The sequence below is a fragment of the Hyperolius riggenbachi genome, chromosome 1, assembly GCF_040937935.1.
Source record: "Hyperolius riggenbachi isolate aHypRig1 chromosome 1, aHypRig1.pri, whole genome shotgun sequence".
Lineage (NCBI taxonomy): Eukaryota > Metazoa > Chordata > Amphibia > Anura > Hyperoliidae > Hyperolius > Hyperolius riggenbachi.
The window spans coordinates 514,810,129-514,830,315 of record NC_090646.1 but is presented as its reverse complement, the minus strand read 5'-3'; the positions used below and the strand labels follow the sequence as shown (position 1 = coordinate 514,830,315).

Genomic DNA, 20,187 nt, shown 5'->3' with positions numbered 1-20,187 from the left:
TGTCGAGTAACGGTGGCTGCTAAGTCATTTTAGGTGCTAAGCAACAGTTAGTGCCAAGTAACTGTGACCCTGATCCTCTGATCTTTACAGTGCGCTGACAGCAAGAGGAGATTTGTTTCTTGGTACACCATAGAGTGGAATGTTGCAGTAGTTAAGCTGGGAGATAATGAGGACATGAACAACTGTATTTTACTAGTGTCCTGTATGAGAAACAGGCATATTTAGAATTTATATTTTTAAAGAGAACCTGAGGTGGCAATATAAAAGAAAACAGATACTTAACTTAGAAGAGGGAAGCCTCTGGATCCACGAGAGGCTTCCCTCCACTACACTACCACCACTGCATGGAACCCTTTTGAAGATCATGTCTGAGCTTCTCTTTGTGGACGAGTTGCTCCGGGTTACTGTGCAGGCGCAGCTATACTCATACATACAGGAGCAGCTATACTCATACAGGCGCAGCTATGCTCATACAGGAGCAGCTATACTCATACATACAGGAGCAGCTATACTCATACAGGCGCAGCTATACTCATACATACAAGAGCAGCTATACTCATACAGGCGCAGCTATGCTCATACAGGAGCAGCTATACTCATACAGGCGCAGCTATGCTCATACAGGAGCAGCTATGCTCATACAGGAGCAGCTATACTCATACATACAGGAGCAGCTATACTCATACAGGCGCAGCTATACTCATACATACAGGAGCAGCTATACTCATACAGGCGCAGCTATACTCATACATACAGGAGCAGCTATACTCATACAGGCGCAGCTATGCTCATACATACAGGAGCAGCTATACTCATACAGGCGCAGCTATGCTCATACAGGAGCAGCTATACTCATACATACAGGAGCAGCTATACTCATACAGGCGCAGCTATACTCATAAATACAGGAGCAGCTATACTCATACAGGCGCAGCTATGCTCATACAGGAGCAGCTATACTCATACAGGCGCAGCTATGCTCATACAGGAGCAGCTATACTCATACATACAGGAGCAGCTATACTCATACAGGCGCAGCTATACTCATACATACAGGAGCAGCTATACTCATACAGGCGCAGCTATACTCATACAGGCGCAGCTATACTCATACATACATACAGGAGCAGCTATAGTCATACAGGCGCAGCTATGCTCATACAGGCGCAGCTATACTCATACATACATACAGGAGCAGCTATAGTCATACAGGCGCAGCTATGCTCATACAGGCGCAGCTATACTCATACATACAGGAGCAGCTATACTCATACAGGCGCAGCTGTACTCATACAGGAGCAGCTGTGCTCATGCAGGCGCAGCTATACTCATGCAGGCGCAGCTATACTTGTGATTGAAGAGGAGTGTGGCCATGTAACATATCTGTGGATACAAAATATAGGTAAAAGGCTGCGCATCCCTGACCCAATACTGTACAATTGAATGGTTAATCGCTGTCAATTGTACAGTATTGGGTCAGGGATGCGCAGCCTTTTACCTATATTTTGTATCCACAGTTCTGTAACTACCAGGCTAGCAGCACCCATTGTGCTATCCTGTTTTGCATGGTAAGTATTTAGTTTAGTTTTGCATATGTTTTGCATCTGTCTGATTGCTGAGTGTGTATTTGAGCTATTTAAGCGGTGCATATGAGGTGGTGAGTCATTCAGATGCGGCCCATATTGGTGAGCGCTTGCTTTGTTTCCTGCTGCATGTAACATATCTAACAAGCTCTTGTCGAATATGTTCCAGGGGTCCGCAGGCGTCAACAGTGGAAGGCACAAGGAAGTGGGAAACCTCTGCAGGATCCCTCCTCTTTTTTTTTTCATAACTGCCTCAGGTACACTTTAGATTGAAAGGAGCAAGAGGTGGTTCATGAGTTTATGTAAGGGCTGAATTCATACTCAGAGTCAAACTCTGTCCCCAGAAAGAGGGCTTAAGACTGGATTCATACTGCGCACGTTGCGTAACGCACGCGTTATAATGTGTGTAAACTGCAAGGGCATTATACCATACACCTCCCCCTTTTGTTTTCTGTTTCTGTGCAATTAAACAAATGAACATCTTTCAGTATTGCTGATATTGTTCAAAATACACAGCATTTGTATATATCGTTACTTGTCTCACTGGTTGTCCCGATTGTACAGTATTTTGACCTGCTCATGTATCTATGCTTCCCATTTATATTTTATATTTATATTTAGTCAGTGTTTGCCCATTGTAAAATCTTTCCTCTCCCTGATTTACATTCTGAAATTTATCACTGGTGGTGACATCTTTAGTTCCTAAAACGGGCAGGCGCAGGCTTTGAGACAGTAGGCTGAGTGAGCGAGTCTCAGAAGCCGGCAGGCGGAGCTAGTGTACTTGATAAAATGACGTTGCGCAGCCCATGACCTTTGAACCCCTCGAGAAAGTGACGTGGACGAAACCGGTGGGGAGGAGTTACAGGGCAGGCGAGGATACGGAGGTTTTCGCGGATGTCGGTGAGACGGAGGTATTGCGTGGAGTGAACGGCTGTCAGCGGTGCGCTGCCTTCAAAACCTGCAATTACCTGTATGCCTGTAATAGACATACATGGTAAATACGTGAGTGTATTTTACATATTTTAAAGTGGAAAATACATTTTATGGTAACTGTATTACGCATGTGGAGCATTCTTATATGTTTTATGATGCAAATGAAAACGTGAAGAGGAGGAAGGAGGAATACATTACTGACGAGAGGGACAGAGATTTGTTTGAACACGCGCATACGATCATTTCTTATGATCAGAGGAGCTAGTGAGTGCGTTCACTATCGGTGTGGTGGTGGATACTGAAGGTTACATCTGTGTTTGTGGAGTGACATCTGCGCTGATCAATAACTAGACTATTTTGACATCTTTAGTTCTGCCAGGTGATCTGTATGGAATGTTTGTTACTGAGATCTATGCACAGAGGGAGATATTGCTTGTGGTGGTGGATACTGAAGGTTACATCTGTGTTTGTGGAGTGACATCTGCGCTGATCAATATAGACTATTTTGACATCTTTAGTTCTGCCAGGTGATCTGTATGGAATGTTTGTTACTGAGTTCTATGCACAGAGGGAGATATTGCTTGCTTAGCAGATGGGAAAAGCCATTATTTCCCTCAATGAGATTCACAGATAGAAAACTGTCAGGGCCATGGTCCATCACACTGTGAAAGGGTTTTCCCCACAATATCAGTCATACAGACCCCCCAATGATTTATTTGAGAAAAGGTAAATATTTCTTGTGGGAAAAGGGGGTATCAGCTACTGAGTAGAGGTTACTGGGGTGTTATGGTGTATGGGGGCATTGGGAAGCCTCCCCATGGCGCTCCTGGATAGTGCTAATGTAGCATGAACTAATTCCCGCAGGGTGACTGCTTTGCGGTATTGGTTTTTTGACCCTGCATAGTTTGGCATGCGAAAGCAAATGTATATTTGCATGAGCATTGCCTCATGAATAGCCAATTAGGCCATATTTGCCAAGCCAGACTTGCTAGGGTTAAACTTGGTGTTTGAGCACGCATAAATGTTCTCATGGAAAGCGTTATGGTGTTACCCACAGCTATATTGACTAAAGGGAAGGGAACAGAAAGAGATGGTGAAAAGATAACAACATCTGCTTTATGTCTGGTACAAAGTGTACCAGGCATTTCTCAAATTAACTGTAAGGAAATGAGATGGTGTGAAACTCCACATAGTAATACATTAATATGACTCCTTGTCAACAAAATGCTTTTTGAGCCACCAGCAAGCAAGAAAATATTCAGAATAATTTTGATAGTACTTTTTTTTTACCTGTTGGTATTTTTTAGACTGCAAAGTGCTGAAAGTTGTTTTAAAAAGAAGATGAAAAATTACTGTATCCCCCAAGAGAAACAGGTAGGTAGTGTGAACAGAAAACAACCTGGAGGGAAACAAAAAACACGGAGACAACGGGATCCCCAGTGGTGCAGTAAGTCACAACAATGGACAATTGAAGTAGAGTAGGTAGAGGTACTCACAGAGGCAGGTTACAGTGGGACAACCAACCACTGTAGGCCGGTGGAGATGCACAAACCAGACTCCACTAGGGTGTCCAGTCAAACAAGACACGGTTGCTCTCTTGGTGCAAAAGGTTTTAGATGGTTTTAGAGGTGGTGTCAGCCACCTGACCATATAGAATACCCCTCCCAAGGGAGAGTAGGTAGCACAAAGGGGGAAAAGAGGCATCCAGGGTATTATTAAAACTGCGTTAAAAACAGCTAAAATGAAATAAAAATGAGTTGACTTACCTCAAGGATGACAAATTCGTATGGTAGACAATGAAACAATTCTCAAACATGATATCAGAATCAGAAACTTTATTTCGCCAAGCACGCCCGGAATTGGGCTTGGCACGTACAGGGTACTGATACACGATATACAGTGTTTACAGATACAGGACAGGACAGCAGTAGGAACAGAACATTATACAGAACATTATATAACATTTATGCAGAGGGAGACAATTTGGTATAAATTACAATACAAAAACAACCGAAAAGGTACGCTTGAGCTGGAGCGCCGTCTATGTGCAGAGTGCTTCAGTGCGTTGTGGGGAGGGAATGGGCATTTCCATGGAGAGAGTTCAGGAGGTTGACAGCCGAGGGAAAGAAACTGTTCTTATGTCTTGAGGTCCTGGTGAAGATGGATCGGAACCGGAGCTTCCGGCTCGAGGGGAGCTGATTAAAGAAGCGGTGGCCTGGGTGTGAGGGGTCGTTGGCGATCTTTAATGCTCTGGTGTTCAGCCTGGAGTGGTAGAGGAGGTCCAGAGTGGGAAGGGATCTCCCGATGATCCTCTCTGCAGATTTGATGACCCTCTGCAGTTTGAGCTTGTCGCTGGCGGAGGAGCTGGCGTACCAGACCAGGATGGACGAGCATAGGACGGATTCGATCGTGGCTGAGTAAAAATTTGACAGGAGTTTTTGGGCCATACTGAACTTTTTCAGTTGGCGGAGAAAGAAAAGTATCTGTTGGGCTTTCCTCTGTGTTGAGGCAGTGTTGGTGTATATATAAACCAATGAATACCATAAAATAATATAAATATGTGTTATAATATTGGAGGCAACATAATAATATGCCATATATATGTACAGATAGGTATATAAACCAGGTGGAAGTATATAGGAAATAAATAAAATAAATAAGTAGAATATATATATATATATATATATATATATATATATATATATATATATATATATATATACATATATATATATATAATTATCATATAAATATAATGTACAGCAGTTACTGGCACTAGGCATGCTAAAAGGAATATAACTGTTGGCAACACCACCGGATCTGATCAACGGCTGGTGTTGTTCAAAATAGCATTTAAATAAGAGGTAAAAGATAAAACCTTTGTGTAGTAAGATACTATTGGTTAGAAGATATAAGGAATTTAGAATCATAGTATATGTTCTAAAATCCTTATATGTTCGAGTGAGCCAGCTGACTGGTATTTTAAGTATGTTTACTGCCCCCTACATTCATGCCTCCATTCTCCACGGTGTCCCCTTCACAGCCAGTGGGCTCAACTGCAAGGGGTCATATAGCAACTGTGACCACATGATTTCCCCATAAGAGTCCAGCCACCTGTGGCATAGGTATCTGTACCCGAGAGAAGCCTAGTCTTAGTGGCCAGCAATAAGGGAGTCTACCACAGGCCTCATGGAGACCTGCAGTGGGTCCCCTAAAGTGCACAGTGGTGAGAGGAGCAGAGGGAGAAGTAGCTTACCTCTTCAGAGTCCAGTGATGATCTTCCTTCCTACTTGGCATCTTGTCTCCATGACTCAGGCAGCATCTCTTATCAAGTAACCAGCCAGCATGCACTGCCATAGCCATAGAGACAGTTCCTGTAGAGAAGTGTGGGTCATCGCCAGGGCTGTATTTAGGGTTTGGGCTCCCCTAGGCACCCCAAACCTACGGCGCCCCCCCACCCCCCGGAAGTTGGCCGCGGCGAAAAATGGGCGTGGTCACATAATACAGTGGGCATGTCCATACCCAGTGGGTGTGGCCAATTAAAATTTTCTAGTAAGCCAAAGTCGGTGGGGCCATGTTTTCTCCCTGGGTATGAGTAAAGTGACCCTAAAAAAGCACACACACACACACACACACACACACACACATTAGCCAGTGTTCTCTCGCACAAAGTAGTGGTAGGTATTAGATTGTGAGCTCCCCTGAGAAAAGTCAGTAACATGACTGTTCTCTGCAAAGTGCTGCAGAAGATGTCAGTGCTATATAACTACATAATAATATGGTAGGGCATTAGACTATGGTAGGATTAGATTGTAAGATCCTCAGAGGATAGTCAGTGACATGACTACATACTCTGTGAAGTACTGCTGAAGATGGCAGTACAATATAGTACAGTAGTATGGCAGCATGGTGGCGTAGTTAGTGCTCTCGCCTTGCACCGCTGGGTTCCCGGTTCGAATCCCAGCCAGGGCACTATCTGCAAGGAGTTTGTATGTTCTCCCTGTGTCTGTGTGGGTTTCCTTAAGACATTCTGATTTCCTCCCACATCCCAACAACATACGATACAGATAAGTTAATTGGCTTCCCCTAAAAATTGGCCCTAGACTACGATACTTACATACACACATGACTATGGTAGGGATTAGATTGTGAGCCCCACTGTGGGACAGTTAGTGACAAGACAATACATACTCTGTACAGCGCTGCGTAATATGTTGGCGCTATATAAATAATTAGCATAAGTACAGTCAGTGGCGGCTCCAGGTTTTTTGGGAGGGGTGCTATGCAGGTGCTGGATTAATTTTTGTGGCTATAAAAAAAATGGGTGTGGCCATGACCGGATGAGGGTGGAGCTAACTGTAATTTAACGTGAACCTGAGGTGAGAGTGATAAGAAGGCTGCCATATTTATTTCCTTTTAAACAATACTAGTTGCCTGGCAGCCCTGCTGATCTATTTGACTGCAGTAGTGAACTGAATTACACCAGAAACAAGCATGCAGCTAATCTTATCAGTTCTGACAATATTCTAAGAAACCCCGACCTGCTGCATGCTTGTTCGGGGTCTATGGTTGAAAGAATTAGAGGCAGAGGACCAGCATGGCAGCCAGGCAACTGGTATTGCTTAAAAGGAGATAAATATGGCAGCCTCAATATTATTCTTACCTCGGGTTCGCTTTAAAAGTGCAACGCAAAGACAGTGGGCCCAAGTTTAGGTCACCCTTTCCCCAGAAAATTCACATAATTGTGCAGGTTTTCTCAAGAAAATACACGTAATGTGAGCAGATTGCCCAGAACATCAGAATCAGAATTTATTATCGCCAAGTACAACGGTGGATTGTACCCGGAATTGGTTTTGGCGCATACAGGGTCGTTGATGAAGAAACAAGAAATAGCATACAGTTAAGCATGGCACATACATAGGAAAAGCATACATAGGACAACATTACAGCTTGTGCGTACAATTAAGCAGAGTGCAGCATTGCATACAGTTAAGCATGGTACATACATATAAACAATAAAAACAATTAAAGCAAAAATAAAAAACAAGACAGAGAGCATTGCAGCATACACGTACAGTTAACGTAATACAACCATAGCAGGACATACACTGATAGCAGGAACAGAAAAGAGTGGGACTGGAGCAGCAGCCTGAGAGCTGATATGAGCGCTGCCATTTTCGGCACTGGACGCTACACAGCGACACGCTCCCAACAAGACAGGTGCTACCGATAGTCCACGGAAGTAGAGAGAAAGCTGAGGGGCATCATGATGGAGGCGGACAGCAGAGTTCACTCGGGTCAGGTTGCTCAAGGATGACTCATCGCTGGAAGGCGGAAAGGTGAGTTAATAGTAATATAAGCATAAATCTTCTCACACTAGCTAGATGATCCTCGGTTGAGGCAGCTGGTCAGAACCGCCACTGTTGAGAACAGAGCTGGGACAAGGTCCTCCAGCACCCAAGGCTGAGACCCCAAAGTGCGCCCCTCCATCCCTCCCACCCCAGCCGTCACACACTGATTGCTATTAGACTAAGAGGCACCTCAGGGCCCACAACCTCCTCAACACCTTAATATGTAGTTATCTGGCTTGCAGTCACTGCCATGTATCCCCTTTTCTTATTTCTTTCTGCCTCAAACACAATTAGGAATGACAGCTGAATGAATTCTGCGCCCCCTCTTACACTGCGCCCTGAGGCTGGAGCCTCTCCAGCCTATGCCTCGGCCCGGCCCTGGTTGAGAATCAGTTATACTTAGGACCTTCCTGGACAATCTCCTCTGAATGCAGGTCAAGGCTGTGGTTCTCCTTCTTATTTCTTCCACTCTGTGCCGCACCATGCCCCTTCTATAGCAACAAAATGCATTACTAGCCTGCAGGCTATGGAAGCTTCTGCACAGTGCTCTGCCCTGAACCATCACCCTAGGGATTGCATCCCCATCCCTGCAAGTGACAGTCCATGAACATGTTAACGAGGCCTACGTTTTGTGAATGAACTCCCAATATATTTCTATAAATGTTTTATCTCATTAATTATTTCTCTGAGGATTTGATTCAACAAACTGCACTGCTCTATCGACCGCGATACTCCACTAGCGCAGCCGCTACTATATTAGATACCATACCATGTTTCCAATAAAGTAAGACATCCCCTGAGAATAAGCCCTAGCAGGAATTCCAAGCATGCTTGAAATATAAGACATCCCCTGAATGTAAGCCCTAGCAGCAGCCCACATGGCACCATCAAGTCATGCGCAATACAAATGTTAGGAATAGTGCGGTTTCCTCTGCAGCGGGATGCGGCGCGGCCGTTGCTTCCGCGTCTGACGTCACCGCGGCTGCTGCCGTGTCTTTCTCAGGTGTCTCACGCAGGCTCCGGCAGGACAGATCTTTCAGCGTCACATCAGTTCAGGTCAGCACGCACGCGCACGGAGCGTCAGGACCTTTATGCACTCAGGAGGTGACATCAGATCGCTGTATCTCACTGCTAATTGGTTGAGCTTTTTTGGGCGGGACATTTGAAATTGCTGGTCTGTACTTAAGGCTGGGATTGTCAGTGGTTCGTTGTCTGTTGTTGCTGGAACTTCGCAGTTGAAGCTCTCAGACCTTAGTCAGATCCGTGTGTGCTTTGATCCGGCAGGACCCCGGGGATTTCACACTAGATTAGGAGATTTATCTGCCAATCTGATCTGTTGCCGACTACTGCTTGAATACTTACGCTGATTCTGTCCAACAATTCTGTACTTCTGCCAATCTGATCTGTTGCCGACCTCGCCTATCTGACCACTCTCCCTCTAGTGGTCCCCTACCACTAGGGGCCACTGCTCTCTCACTAGTGGGCCCTTGCCACTGGGGGCTACTACTCTCTAGTGCTACTGAGTATTACTGTGCACCAAATCACTTGTATTACACATCTGAATACTGACTATTGTGTTGAAAGAGCTGATCACTACTGATTATTACATAACAACAGACCATAATAATCATGGAGGCACTATGCCAACAGGTTCAGGCCTTAACCACGGCTGTCGATCAATTAAATCGCACAGTCGCATCGCAACAGTCTCAATTAAATCTTTTGACTGATGCCGTGCACAACCTGCAGGCATCCACAGCATCAGTGTCTCCCGTTCGTGTAATTGAACCCAAGATGGCATTCCCAGAAAAATGTTCTGGTCTTAGATCAGATTTTAGAAATTTCAGGAACAGATGTACAGTATGTCTTATTTTGAGATGAGACCCTTATCATCCGGCACAGAATTACAAAGAGTGACTTTAATTAAAACATTATTACACAGGGACTCTCAAACCTGGGCCTATAATCTGCCTGACGGTCACGAAGCTTGTCGTCCGTTCAGGCATTTTTTAAGGCCATGGCAGCTATATATGACGACCCCGACATTGCAGCCACTGCTGGAAGAAAGTTAAAGAATCTCCGTCAGGGTCATAGTACTGTCGAAGAGTATGCTTCAGAATTTAGAAAGTGTGCTGTTTCCTCCAGGTGCGAACATTTTACCTTATTGGATCGGGGTTATCAGAGTCAGTATCAGACGTCAAGATTAGTCACCCAGAACAAAAATCACTAGATGAGGCTATCACGTTGGCTATCAAGATTGACCATAGGATTCAGTTCCGCAAGCAGGGCAGATCTCGTGTTTCTCCCAAAGTGGTTTTTGCCACCCCCTCGGTCACGACTAGTTCTGATGAACCTATGCAAATAGGCCATTCCAAACTGTCAGAAACTGAGAAAACTAGGAGAAGGAGAGAGGGTCTTTGCTTATACTGTGGGGAGAAGGGTTATCTTGTTCAAAATTGTAGTAAGAAGTCAGAAAACTTCTCCGCCTAGGTGTAGTGGGAGGTACTACCCTAGGCGAACCTGTTTACCTCAAAAGAATGCTAAAATGTTATTACCTTGTTGTATCACTTGGGAGAATCAGGTTTTCTGTACTCTGGCCTTTATCGATTCAGGCTCTGCAGCAAACTTCATTGATTTAGGTTTAGCTTTGAAGTGGAATATTCCAGTTCTTTCCATGGAAAGGCAGATCAACGTAACAGACATTGATGATTCTCCCCTACAGAACAAGCAACCTCTCTCGCAGACTCCACTCCTCACTTGTCATGTGGGGGTTCTGCATAGGGAAGAAATTCAATTTTATGTGTTGAACATGTCCTCCTCTACCATAGTTCTCGGTCTCCCTTGGTTACGTAAACATTCTCCTCAAATAGACTGGAACACAGGTCAACTGCTGGCCTGGTCTCCAGCTTGTCAAGATCACTGTTTGGAGAGAATTACCTTGTGTTCTGCTGAAATCCACATTGAGGTTGTTCCTCCTCAGTATGTCGCATATTCGGATGTTTTTTGCCCACGTTCTGCCGATAAAATTCATCCTCACAGAGAATTTGATTGTCTCATTGATTTGAGACCCGGTACCATGCCTCCCAGGGGCCATTTGTATAACCTCTCAGGTCCAGAACAGGTTGCCATGAAGGATTATATTAAAGAAAACCTCGAGAACGGTTTCATTCGTCCCTCTAAATCACCGGCAGGAGCAAGATTCTTTTTTGTTAAAAAAAAAGACGGTGGACTTCGTCCCTGTATTGATTACAGAGCTTTGAACAAAATTACCATTCAGAATCGCTACCCGCTGCCGTTAATAGAGGATTTGTTTTCTCAGGTATCTGGGGCCCGAAATTTCTCTAAATTAGAACTGAGAGGGGCATATAATTTGATACGAATCAGACAGGGGGACGAGTGGAAAACGGCTTTCAATACACCCGATGGTCATTATGAATACTTGGTTATGCCCTTCGGGTTATGCAATGCTCCTGCTGTGTTTCAGGAGTTGGTAAATGAAATTTTCAGGGAGGTACTGGGATGATTCGTTGTTGTATATTTGGACGACATTTTTATTTTATCTAAAACCCTCATGGAACACAGGGATCGTGTTAAGTTTGTATTAAATAAACTAAGACGGAATTGTTTGTACGCAAAACTTGAAAAATGTTTATTTGAGGTTTCAGAGGTGTCATTCTTAGGGTACATCATATCCACCACTGGTCTGTCTATGGACAATAAGAAAGTCTCTGCTGTGTTGGAGTGGCCTCAACCCTCTGGTTTGAAGGCACTCCAAAGATTTCTTGGGTTTGCAAACTATTATAGAAAATGTATTAAGGGGTTCTCCTCAGTGGTCGCCCCCTCACTAATCTTACCAAAAAAGGGGCAGATACCTGCAATTGGCCTGAGGAAGCTTGTGCAGCGTTTTCTCAGTTGAAAACACTTTTTTGTCCCACTCCCATTCTCCGACATGTGAATGTGACACGTCCTTTCATTGTGGAGGTGGATGCCTCTGAAATAGGAGTGGGGGCTGTTCTGTCTCAACATTCAGGGCTTCATGGATGGTTACATCCGTGTGCATTCTTTTCTCGCAAGTTCTCCCCGGCAGAAAAAAATTATGATATTGGTAACAGGGAGTTATTGGCCATGAAAATGACTTTTGAAGAATGGCGTCATAGGTTGGAGGGGGCGGAGCATGTGATCACGGTATGCACGGATCATAAGAATTTGGAGTATATTGAAGGAGCTAAGAGGCTCAATCCGAGACAAGCTCGTTGCGCACTCTTTTTCTCCAGATTCAAGTTTATAATAACGTACAAACCTGGGAATAAAAACATCAAAGCAGACGCATTGTCCCGTTACTTTGAGCCAGAGACAGTTCAGCCCTCATCTCCTGTTAATATTCTGCCTGAGCATGTAGTGTTGGCCGCCACAGAACCCATGGAGGATCTGGCAACCACTCTGCAGCCTTATCAACAGGATACTCCAGAGGGGAACCAGATGGTCTCCTGTTTGTTCCATTGCATCTGCGCCTTCAAGTTATGCAACTATTTCACAGCCATAAGAACACAGGGCATCCTGGCATGGACAGAACTCAAGAATTATTGTCCCGTTGTGTGTGGTGGCCTTCACTTAAGAATGATTGTAAAGAGTTTGTGATGTCTTGTACAGTTTGTGCCCAGAGCAAACATTCCAGGCAAGCTCCTGCAGGGACACTGCAGTCATTACCAGTGCCCACAGAACCATGGACTCACATTGCCATGGATTTTGTGTCGGAACTCCCTACTTCAGAAGCGAAAACTGTGATATGGGTGGTAGTGGACCGTTTTAGTAAGATGGTTCACTTCGTACCTTTGGAAAAACTCCCATCTGCCCAAGAACTAGCGGATCTCTTTGTCACCCACATTTTTCGTTTGCATGGGATACCAGAGAACATAGTTTCAGACAGGGAAGTTCAATTTGTTTCAGAATTTTGGTGAGCTTTCTGTCAGCATTTGGGCTTGACCTTGTCTTTTTTCTCAGGATATCATCCTCAGACTAATGGTCAAACAGAGAGGATGAACCAATCTCTGGAACAATTTCTCCATTGCTACGTAGCTGATTCTCAACATGAGTGGGTAAAATTCCTTTCTTTTGCGGAATTTGCCCATAACAATCTTAGGAACACTTCCTCAGGTTTTTCAACTTTTCAGGTTGTCACGGGGAGGTCACCGAAGTTTTCTCCATTACCTGTGAATAATTCTCCCTTTCCTGCATTGGAATGGTGGCAGGAGTCTTTTAAAAGAATTTGGGCTTTGGTAAAAGTAAATCTGGAGAAAGATTTTGAGATTCAAAAGAGACATGCTGATAGGAAGCGTTCTCCTGAGTAGGGGTTTGCACCAGGAGATATGGTATGGGTCTCCACCCATCATATTGCTTTAAGTCAGGGTCTCAAACTCAATTTACTTGGGGGGCCGCAGGAGGCAAAGTCAGGATGAGGCTGGGCCGCATAAGGAATTTCACAATCGCGGCGCATCGCTGCCTCTGCCCGCCCCTCTCACTCTTCCTTCACAGAGAGGGGCGGGGAGAGGCAGCGATCCGTGCGGCGATTGACGTCAGGAGGGGCGGAGCTGAAGCTGAAAGCTCTGCCCCTTCCAGGAAATGCCGTCGGATTGCCCCCCGGGCGATTTGGGGGCCTGCAGCCCTCGTTTAGCAGCGGGGATGCAGGGGATTACTTGGGAGCACTGAAGCGAACTATAAGGAAGCTTTTGCTGGCGAGGGCCACAAATAATTGTATCGAGGACCGCAAATGGGCCGCGAGTTTGAGACCCCTGCTTTAAGACAACCCTCAGAAAAGTTGGGACCTAAATATATTGGGCCATATCCCATTACTGAAAAAATTAATGAGGTGGCATATAGAGTAGCCCTGCCAGCTACTATGAGGGGTGTAAAGTCCTTTCACGTTGTATTGTTAAAACCTGCTGTATATGGAGATTCCTCTCACCCTCCCCCCCCCCGTTGTGATTGATGGGGAGCCTGAATATGAAATTGAGGAGATCCTGGATTCTCGCAGGGTGCGGAATTCGGTACAGTATCTGGTCCACTGGATAGGTTATGGTCCTGAGGAAAGGTCATGGGTACCGGCCCATCGTCTTCATGCTGAGGAATTAAAACAACAATTTCACTCATCACATCCTGAAAAACCATCAGGGGTGTGTCCGGAGAATAATTGGCTTTGATAATTGTCTTTGATAATTGGCTACTGGTATTTTAATGTTTATGGGGTTTCCCCATTTTGTTTTCTCATCCTAGACAAGATACTTGCTGCTTCCACATGACAATCAGTTTCTTTAAAGGGAACCAGAGCTAACCTAAAGAAAATATTCTATACATACCTGGGGCTTCCTCCAGCCCCATACGCGCTGATCGATCATACGCCGCCATCCACCGCTGCCCGCATCTAGGAGAATTGGCTCCCGTCAGTGACGTCATCGGAGCCGTGCTATGCAGGAGAAGTGCGCCCTCTACGTATCTCTCCATACACTGCAGCAGAGATACGCAAACAGCGCACCTCTGCTACGCTAGACTGGCGGCAGAGCGGGGTCCTGGTTCTCCTAGATGCGGGCAGACGTGGATGGCTGCATGGGAGCGATCGGTGCGTATGGGGCTGGAGGAAGCCCCAGGTATGTATAGAATCTTTTCTTTAGGTTGGCTCTGGTTCTCTTTAAAGAGAGACGGAAGCCTCTTTAAAAATAAGTTATCCCGTGGCTGAACGAGGGTTTTATCACCCTCAAATCCCCAGGGCAAAAACGGAGGAGCATTTCCTGGTAGAGGCAGAGCTTTCTGCAGTAGCTTTGCCTCTCCTCGCATCAATCCCTGCTGATCGCCGCCTCTCCCCACCCCTCTCAGTCTTCCTTCACTGAGAGGGGCGGGAGAGAGGCGGAGATCCGCAGTGGATTGACGTGAATGGAGGCAGAGCTATAGTGGTAAGCTCTGCCTCCCTGGACAGCAAAATCCACGACCAAGAGGATTTGAAGGTGATAAAACCCTTGTTCGGCCAAGGGATAGCGGCTTTTAGGTCTGGCATAGATCCTTAACATCAATAAGAGGTAAACACTGATTTTTAAAGAGGCTTCAGAGTCTCTTTAAATAACGTAACTAAGCAGCTTGAGGTGACCCAAAACCACTAGGAAAGTATAGGGGACTAAAAGAGATCGAAAAGCCCTCTTACTAAAAAGCAATGCTTATTGTGATTTGCCTTCTTAAAACAGAAAATACCTGTGATAATTCAGCTTTAAGTGATCATCTGTGGTTTCCCACAATGCACCATTACTGAATATGTAAATTATCTCTTTATGCCCTTGAAGCCAGGCTTGCATCCAGAACCGCTGGTGTGTAGCAAGCCTATAGCTTCAAATTTTACAGAGCCCCATCAATCCCACATGCAGACAGCCTGGTTCTGACTTTTGGTCCTCCTCAGTGCATGGCAGGGATTGATTTGGCTTTATGGGATAGGGCTTGGACCAGTACAACAGAGTAGTACAACCCCAAGCTGCATTGCTTTTTAGTAGGAGGGCTTTTAGATCTCTTTTAGTCCCTTTTTTCGCTCTTAAAATGCTCATTTCCACCTCTATTTAGTGTCCCTGCAGTCTACCTACAAAATAAATAATCTACATAATTTTGACATATTTGCATAGACAACATATGGAATAATCAGTTTCTGAAAGTTTTATTGCTGTAATTTGAGATATTTACCTATTTTGGCTGAAAATTTCAGAAAATTCATTTTTTAAGCATATTATGTCCTAAAAACGCAAGCAAATTCCAGATTTACTATAGTAAAATTAAGAAAGATTAGCCAAGCAAAATGGGTTGTGCCCCCAGGGCCTTAGGTTGCATAGTCCTGCTCTAGGGTGCTACTGTAAGATCTGCTGTCACAAAGAAAGATTTTTCTTTCTGTCACCATAGTGAAATAACAAAGGAAGCCTATATAGATATGTAAAAATCACTAATGATAGTAAGTCAGAGCTATCATTGTTTTATTCTGTGATTGGCTTCCTCTTTCCTGTACTGAGAAGGGACTTATATATATATACATCACTAATGACAGTAAGTCAAAGCTGTCAGTTTCAAAATACAGTCAGTCTTCAGTTTTTGTTCTCTTTCCTGTACTGAGAAGGGACTTGCTGTTATTACACCTAACCAAGCACACACAAGGTAGACAGGACAATGCTGGAGAGCTATCAGAACCAGAGCAACAGCACCTGCTGCCCGTTTGAAGAGCCTGTGTTCTTCTACATGCTTCCTCCAGTTCTTATTGTCACATTTTTGCTGGGATTGATACTTAATGGATTTGCTTTGTGGGCTTTTTGCTTCCACGTCAAAGAATGGAAGTCTAGTACAGTCTATCTGTTCAACTTGTCACTGGCTGATTTCCTGCTCATCATCTGCCTGCCCTTCAGAACGGACTATTACTTGAAGCACATGAGATGGACGTATGGAGATGCACCATGCCGTTTCATGCTTTTCATGCTTGCTATGAATAGGACAGGAAGCATCCTTTTCTTAACCCTCATTGCCCTGGATCGCTACATCCGAGTTGTCCATCCTTACAGTAAAATCAACTCCATGTCCAGTAAGCTTGCTACAATTGTTGCATGCACAGTTTGGCTGGCTACAATTCTATTGGCAATATACATCTTCATGAAGGTCCATACCGGTGGAGCAAACCAGTATTGTGACAGTTTTATGGTGTGTCCTGCTGGTTCACGGAAACATGATCTCCTCTACGTTCTTATGTTTTTTCTGCCGTTTTGCGTTGTTTTACTTTGTACTGGAAGCATCATTTGGAGACTTGGGCAAAGGAACCTGGACAAGAATGCAAAGATTAAGAAAGCTGTTAAATGTATTACTGTGGTGGCAGTGCTGTTCTCTGTGTGCTATTTGCCAAGTGTGTGGACCAGAATAGAGGTGTTGAGACTCCAAGCAACACCCGAAGGAGACAAATGCAGCACTTACAAAACCGCAGATACAGCTTTTTACATAGCAGTCTGCTTCACCTACATGAACAGTATGTGTAATCCTTTGGTTTATTACTTTTCAAGTCCTTCATTTAGACAGTTTTACCTGAAAATAATGAAATGTTCCAGCGTGCGAGAGTCTGAATCAGAGGCTGGAACAACTAATACCAATAACCAGCCTCAGACCCGAACAATTGAAAGTCAACTTTAGTCAAGCACATATATTTTACTTCTCTAATAAAACCATACATTTTATTAAGACTGTACAATGAATGGTATTCTATTACCCTTGCTAGGTGTTCGAGGAAAGGCAAAAGTTTTGCTACTTGTTAATGGTATTCACTGTGCTTGTCAACTGTAATATTGCTTTATGTATGACAATTAAATATAGGCCCTTATTCAAGTGACTTTTTCCTCTAAGTTTTCTCCTGGGTGATATACACCCTCTCAATAAAATGCCTTTTAAACCACCAGCAAGCAAGAAACTAATAATTTTGACAGTGCTTTTTCAATTGTTGGTACTTTTTCAATTCCAGAGTGCTGAATAGTTTTTTTAAGCAGAAGATTAAAAATTGTCTCATAGGTTAAGGGCCATTGGGCCATATGCAATTAACATTTTCTCCTGAGTTTTCTCCTAGGTATTATTTTTAAACTTGTTAATTAAATACCTTCTAAGCCATCAGCAAGCAAGAAAATACTGAAAATAATTTTGATAGTGCTTTTCATCTACTTTTTGGTACGTTTTCAATTACAAAATGCTGAAAATCTATTTTAAAAAGTTGAAAAATTATCTCCTAGGAGAAAACTCAGGTGAAAAATGAATTGCATATAGTATCCAGAATTTGCATTTTTCAGTAGCGGGAGCCCTCTGCATCCTTCACCTTGCTGTTCCAGCACTGGTACCTCCCAAAACTCATCAACAAGCCCTCGTCAATGGAGCATGGCTGCACTAAACAGGCGCAGATGGCCTGCATCTATCACGAATGGACTCAGCTTCCTCTGCCGGGCCCAAGTGGCAGCTCCGAGCTACTGCGCAGGCGCCACCCATCCTGTACCTGTGCAGTGTGGCAACGCTTGTTGATGTACAAAACCACAGCTGCGAGATTCAGGGGGTACCAGCCCTGTAACAGAAAAGTGGAAGGGGAGGGGAAAGCTTCTGGAGGATTCGGAGGCTTCCCTCTATAAGGTAAGTATGTATCATTTTTGTCCTAACAATCACATGGGTTTAAATACTATGACAGAGAATTTCATTAGGTCTCCTGATCATTTCCTCTTCAAGTTATAAACATTTTACTGACTACATGGAATACAGATAGGACTTCCAGCATTAACATATTTTATAAGCAGTTATTTTTTTCTTTTCTTTTAATTGGCCATAACGTCATCAGAATTTTTATTAAAATTGACAGTAGAATCAATAAATGCCACCATGTAATAAATGTCAGAATGTAAATTAGGGATTTAAAATATTTTACAATAGGCAAACACTGACTAAATCATTTATACATAATTATTGTGAAATGAAGCACTTTTTTATTACATTATTTTCACTAGAGTTCCTCTTTAAGCAACTGGCCTCTGACTTATCTGGAACTCAGTTAACCGGCACTTTCTAGCAACTGTTCTTTGACTTATCTGGAACTCAGTTAACTGGCACTCTCAAGCAATTGGCCTCCCACTTATGTGGAACTTGTTAACCAGAACTGTCAAGCAACTGGCCTCTAACTTATCTGGAACTTTTTAACTGGCACTCTCAAGCAAATGGCCTCCCACTTATGTGGAACTCGTTAACCAGAACAGTCAAGCAACTAGCCTCTCACTTATCTGGAACTTTTTAACTGGCACTCTCAAGCAACTGGCCTCTCACTTATCTGGACCTCAGTTAACCGGCACTCTCAAGCAACTGGCCTCTCACTTATCTGGACCTCAGTTAACCGGCACTCTCAAGCACTGCATCCCCTTCTTCTGCCCCAGCTACATCATCTTATCCTGATAAACCGGATGCGATGTCTGCCCATTATCTCTACTGTAACAGTTATTTGGAGTTAAAAACATAAGTGAAGTTCATGAAGTTCATTAAGCTGTAAAGTTTACTGTCTGCCATTTAACTAAAATTGAACACCTGATTTGCAGTTATTTGTTATTTTTACAGTACAATATATGTAATAAAACTGTGTTACATTGAGTTAACTTTGTCCTTATTTGTTGCAATATGCTTTTAGTTACTGTACTTCGACATTATTACAGAGTTTATGGTCTGTGGATGGTTTGGGGTATAGTACAGTATTGGTTGGGAATATTTTTGGCATGTACCAATTCCTGCAGGTGCTGGATGACTGAAGTTCTAGTGTAATGTAATATTGTTATACTATAAAATATAACACCTTCAGCAACTTTTATTTTTCTCTTCAGTCTCAGGCTGAAGGGTAAATAAAAAATCACATTTAATAATGTTTGCTTTATGCTTTGTGAAATAACATTTTAAGACATTTACTTCATAAGTTGATATTTTACCTATTTAGTTGATATTGTCAGGCGTGTTTGCGCTTCTCTTTGTGGAGGAGTGGTTCCGGCTTACTGTGCAGGCGTGGCCATACTTGCACAGGTGCAGTAAAGTGGTGCTCGTGAATGAAGAGGAGCACAGCCACATAACATCTGACAAGCTCTTGTTGAATATCTTCCAACAGTCTGTGTGTGGGGGCCAGGAGGACGTGGGAAGCCTTTGCAGGATCCAGAGGGTTCCCTTTTCTTAGGTAAGTAGCTCATGATTATTTTTCAATACTGCCTCGGGTACACTTTAGGATGAAAGAAGCAAAAGGTGGTTCATGAGTTTATGTAAGGGCTGAATTAATACTCAGAGTCAAACTCTGTTCCCAGAAAGAGGGCTTAAAGGACCACTATCTCTAAAAATTGTAAAATTTGCCATACATGTTAACATATACAAAGAAGAAGTATGTTTCTTCCCGGGTAAAGTGAGCCATCATTTTTTTTTTCCACTTACAGCATGTAGTAGAAATCTGACAGAACCGACAGCTTTTGGACTAGTCCATCTCTTCATGGGGGATTCTCAGCAATGCATTTATTCCTTATAAAGACATCACCTGAAAAGGATTTATACAATGATGCTGGCCAGCCTCCCTGCTCGCTGCACACGTTTTTGGCATTTGGACAGAGCAATTGCCATTCACAAAGTGCTTTTGAAAATAAACAAAACCCTGAGAATCCCCCATAAGGAGATATACTACTCCAAAACCTGTCGGTTCTGTCAGATTTCTACTACCTGCTGTAAGTGACAACAACAAAGGAGAAAATTAATTTACAGCTCATTTTGCTCTGGAAGAA

General features: G+C 43.7%; 1 protein-coding gene across 1 annotated transcript; it reads left to right on the top strand.

The window, feature by feature from the left end:
* Positions 1-16,054: 16,054 nt before the first annotated feature.
* LOC137533168 (hydroxycarboxylic acid receptor 2-like) lies at positions 16,055-17,056 on the top strand. Its single transcript, XM_068254433.1, has one exon. The coding sequence runs from the start codon at positions 16,055-16,057 to the stop codon at positions 17,054-17,056; it is 1,002 nt and encodes a 333-aa protein (XP_068110534.1).
* The last annotated feature ends 3,131 nt before the right edge of the window (positions 17,057-20,187 follow it).

Excerpts from the sequence above, each read along its gene's own strand:
- LOC137533168 (XM_068254433.1), top strand. The coding sequence starts at position 16,055 with ATGCTGGAGAGCTATCAGAACCAGAGCAACAGCACCTGCTGCCCGTTT.